General features: G+C 36.8%; 1 protein-coding gene across 1 annotated transcript in view; it reads left to right on the top strand.

Annotated features, from left to right (window-relative positions):
* Positions 1–3,004: 3,004 nt before the first annotated feature.
* LOC105617307 (tyrosine-protein kinase CSK-like) overlaps positions 3,005–4,619 on the top strand; it is a 5,423-nt gene continuing 3,808 nt past the window's right edge. The window contains exons 1-3 of the mRNA XM_012198873.1: positions 3,005–3,468; positions 3,620–4,273; positions 4,351–4,546. Coding sequence (XP_012054263.1) covers positions 3,029–3,468; positions 3,620–4,273; positions 4,351–4,546 — 1,290 coding nt within the window. The 5' untranslated portion in view covers positions 3,005–3,028. The remainder of the gene's footprint in view (positions 3,469–3,619; positions 4,274–4,350; positions 4,547–4,619) is intronic.

Here is a 4,619-nt window from a genome sequence, read left to right on the forward strand (position 1 = left end):
TAATATACGAAGAAGTAATAATAACTACTCTCTCTCTCTCTCTCTCTCTCTCTCTCTCTCTCTCTCTCTCTTTTTCTCTCTTTGGGAAAATATTTTTTATCATAAAAATTTTCTAAATATGAATATTAGTACGTATACTTTTTCGTAGTGCTATTCACACGAGAAGATCTTTTTCGTCCTATTTATTAGAAGTTACGAGACTCACTGTTATTTAAGTTATTGTTTCATCCTTGAAAACTCACGGTTGTATTCACACGGACCACAATCGCATCATAGAAATATCTTTTTTCGTCGATAGATGAGGTTTTCCACGTGCAAATGAACGTTGCTCCTGATGAAATGTGCGCGACATAGACTGCGGTTTGCGGCTCGCATAAGGCACTCCGATAGTGAATCGATGAGCTACAGTTTCTGAAAAACATTGATGTAAATAGAAAAATTGCCGAGTCGGTCTTGAAATCTGCACATGAACCACATAATTATTGCGACTATGATTGAAATTAACATAAGCTCTGCATCATGCTGTTATTTCCCTTGAGCATTCCGAGATATTTTATATGTATGTACATTGAGTATCGTTGTCATTAAGTAACGAGGCTTCTTCAAATTTCTTTTCCTTCGTTCTCTTCGCAGATAGCGTGCGAGAATATTTATCTTCCAGAATATTTGTCTTGATTTGCGTTTCTCTAATAAACGTGAAAAGATAGAACTTCAACTACTTTACTAGCACGAGGTACAAAGTAATATATTAATATATTATATCAAATATATCTAAAATAAAAAGATATATCATTTTCTAAAAATAATAAACGATCTATATATTTACATGACATCATTCAAGTATCTATGCAAGTCCATAAATCGTATTAATAATTTACTGCGTAAAACATTATTATAAAAGCAGAATTTTCGTTTATAATAAAACAATTGTTCTCTATTAATCGAGAATATTTTTTATTTCGCGATAATTCTTATTGATGATATATTTTATTTATTAAATTTTTACGCAGAGTTTCAGGAGATACGCATTTTCTCTGAATCATAGATATTGAAGGCATAAATAGTTTGAGTCATAAACGATTGTAAATATATAGTACATAACTCTTTTAAGTATCTCATTGCACGCGATAGAACAGTTTTGTATAGTGCTCTTTTTACATGTTACACATCGATAAAAATTAACATCGCGTGCAGCCGATAATAAATTTCATTAGCCTGAAATCTATGCGTGCAGTTGGGTTACCTGACAAGCGCGATGGAACGTGTATTACATGTACGCACCTCGCATCCAGATTTGATATTGATATTCAAGGCGTTTCGCGCCTGTCGGGCACGATACTGCCTTTTTTCTTTTTGGCTGCACGAAATTTTATTTTAACATAGAGAGAAGAGAAAAGGTAGTTCTATTTTATATATTTGACCCATAAAATCCTTTTATGTCTTATCGTAGTTTTTATACGTGCTTGTTTTAAAGTGCGACACGAATAGTTTATCGCAAACTCGGTATTGTTATATACATATATATTTTTGATAATAAACGATTTCAATCTAACATTTTCTTTTCTGCATGTTGTGTGTTTTTGACGATGTTAATCATTTATCTGTCTTTCGAAATATCGGCGGAAAAGCACATGAAATGCAACTATTTGAACTTACGTAACAAAGCGATTTACGTATCGTGTTTCGTTGCAACTATACCTTTTTACGTGACATAACTCGCTCGTTTCTCTCTCTTTTCTATCTTGCAGACGCCCGATCAAGGATAGATTCAGTATTTGAATTATTCAATATTTGTTGATGCGATGGATTTGTTTTTCTTGTTACCGCATTTGATAATATGGATAGCATTGGGAAATCGTTGCCGGAAAGCTGAGTATTTCTCTTAAAAGCTATTTTCCTGCAGTGTTACGAAGCGCTTTCTACGTACGTTTCATTTATCTCAATCGGCAGGAATATTTTCGCACGTCTTTCGCATCGTTTCGACAGATTGATTTTATCCGATGCTTCTGTTACTGAAATATAATAAAACGTATTCGAATACTTCAGAAATGATTTATGATTTCTTGAAGCAGAAATTTTTCTATCAGAAATGTATCTATTTCATGTGGAAATTGTATGTCGCTTAGTCAGGTTCGGGATAATTATAGACCTATTCTACCACGCTTATTCGTGTTACAATCGTCGCGAAAAAATACACGGCTGGTGTGTGACTCACCTATCACATACGTTCCATGTACGGTCGTGCAGCGCATCGTAATACGGCGGATGAGCATCGCGATAGTGTATGCGCCTTGAAACAATAGGCACTTAGATTAACTACTGTACATTAAAACTCAACACGCGGTTTACCGGATACGTATATACTAGTTGAATATGCATTGGACTCAATTCGCCTAATGAGTTTTATTAATTATCGCTTCCATGTATTACGTCGCGCCCGGGATAATTGAGTTGTCTTCGCTGTAAACATTGTCGATCGATCGCTTTGCACCTCGCTCATGTTTTTATGAGATTCTCCGTTCCGTCGTAGAATTCTCCATGTAGAATCGGCTTTTCTTGCCAAGGGTACTTCACTCGTAGTTTCTCGAGTTGACAATCCTCGGGTAAGAGTTGAGAAGATCTATTGAATACGTGACTGTTTAACAATCTAATTTAATGTTCGATATAGGAGAAAATAGGAGATGTTTGTCTATTAATCCTAAAATATACAGTCCATAAGAAGGTATAAAACAAAATCGATTGTATATAGATTATTGTACGCATTTCAAAATATTTAAAAATATTTAAAATTTTTTATAATTTTTAAACGAAGCTAGAATCTACAATACATACTTTGTTATAAATTATCATTTTCGCATTCTTATTATATCGCTTGCATTACTTTTACACGAGTTATGAATGTACTTACGGATAGAACATCACTAAAGCATCTTATTTAATGAGGCAAGCTGATAAATGATGCCTGAAGTTCATGAATGCTTTTCATTCATCTTCATAGGTTGATAGAGCCTACTGTGTAGTAGCTGCCATGCCAACGTACCACAATGCGGGTGGCGGATACCCGAATGTGTCAGCGCCAGCGAGGCAAGCGAAGCTCGACGGCAATCAAAATCATCACACTATCCCTTCAAACGTAACATCTCATCCTCTCATACAAAACAACACACAGCAGCAACAGCAGCAGCAACAGCAACAGCAGCAGCAGCAACAACAACAACAACAACAACAACAACAACAACAACAACAACAACACAGTGTTCCTTCCAACCTGACTACAGGTAGCATTCCGTCCCATCCAGTGTCGCCGACGATGACGACGCATTCGAGTGTCACCACGTCGAATATCACGACACACATGAACACCACGTCTTCGCCGGTAATTCTCACCTCAAATGTCATTAATCCGGGCGCCAACACTACCGCGTTGCCAGCTAATACACGACATGAAGTGAAACTGAACGCTATGCCGTATGTATCATTATTGACTTAGTTTATATCTGCTAATATAACAATGATCTAAAACGAGAAATATATATTGAGATATGCGACAAAATCGCAGAAGCATAGTTAAAAAACTACGTACATACTTTATCTGTTCGAAATTGGTTTTTCTATACAGATGGTTTCATGGGAAGATATCGAGGGAAACGGCAGAAAGATTGTTGCGACCACGAGAAGATGGCTTGTTTCTAGTTCGAGAGTCGACAAATTTCCCTGGGGATTACACACTCTGTGTGTGCTACCAGGGACGTGTACAGCACTACAGGGTGAAATATAAAAACAACCAATTAACGATCGATGATGAGGAATTCTTCGAAAATCTGGCGCTCTTGGTCGAGCATTACGAACAGGACGCGGATGGTTTGTGTACGCAGCTAATGAAATCTTTGCCGAAACAAGGCAAGCAAGATTTTTGTGTGGATCCAAAGGCATTTGTAGAAGCCGGTTGGGTGATTCAGACTCATGAGTTAGAGTTAAGGGAATGTATTGGAAAGGGGGAATTTGGGGATGTACTGCTAGGCGTTTATCGAGGAGAAAGGGTCGCGGTAAAAATGCTGAAGGATAACAGTGAAGCGGCACAGAGATTTTTAGCCGAGGCGAGCCTAATGACCTCGTTGATTCATGACAATCTGGTTAAATTACTCGGTCTTGTTTTTAATAATCAACACATGTACCTGGTTACGGAATATATGAGCAAAGGATCCCTGGTGGATTATTTGCGGTCGAGAGGAAGATTACATGTTTCAAAAAAGGATCAGATTAATTTTGCATAGTACGTAAACAGAAACAAAATTCGTTTGCCAACTATAAAATACCTGTATATTAATTGTATTATTTGATATATTGTAGCGATACGTGTGCCGGTATGGCGTATCTGGAATCCAGACATGTTGTGCATCGAGATTTAGCGGCGAGAAATGTTCTCGTAGCAGAGGATAATTCCGCCAAGGTGTCCGATTTCGGCCTGGCGCGGGATGAAAACTTTTCTCTTGACGGTGGAAAACTACCGATCAAATGGACTGCACCAGAGGCTCTAAAACAAAACGTAAATATATTATAACTTTATAGGCGAATAAAAAATATATATATATATATATATATATATATATATATATATA

This window comes from Atta cephalotes (genome assembly GCF_000143395.1).
Source record: "Atta cephalotes unplaced genomic scaffold scaffold00012, whole genome shotgun sequence".
Taxonomy (NCBI): Eukaryota; Metazoa; Arthropoda; class Insecta; order Hymenoptera; family Formicidae; genus Atta; species Atta cephalotes.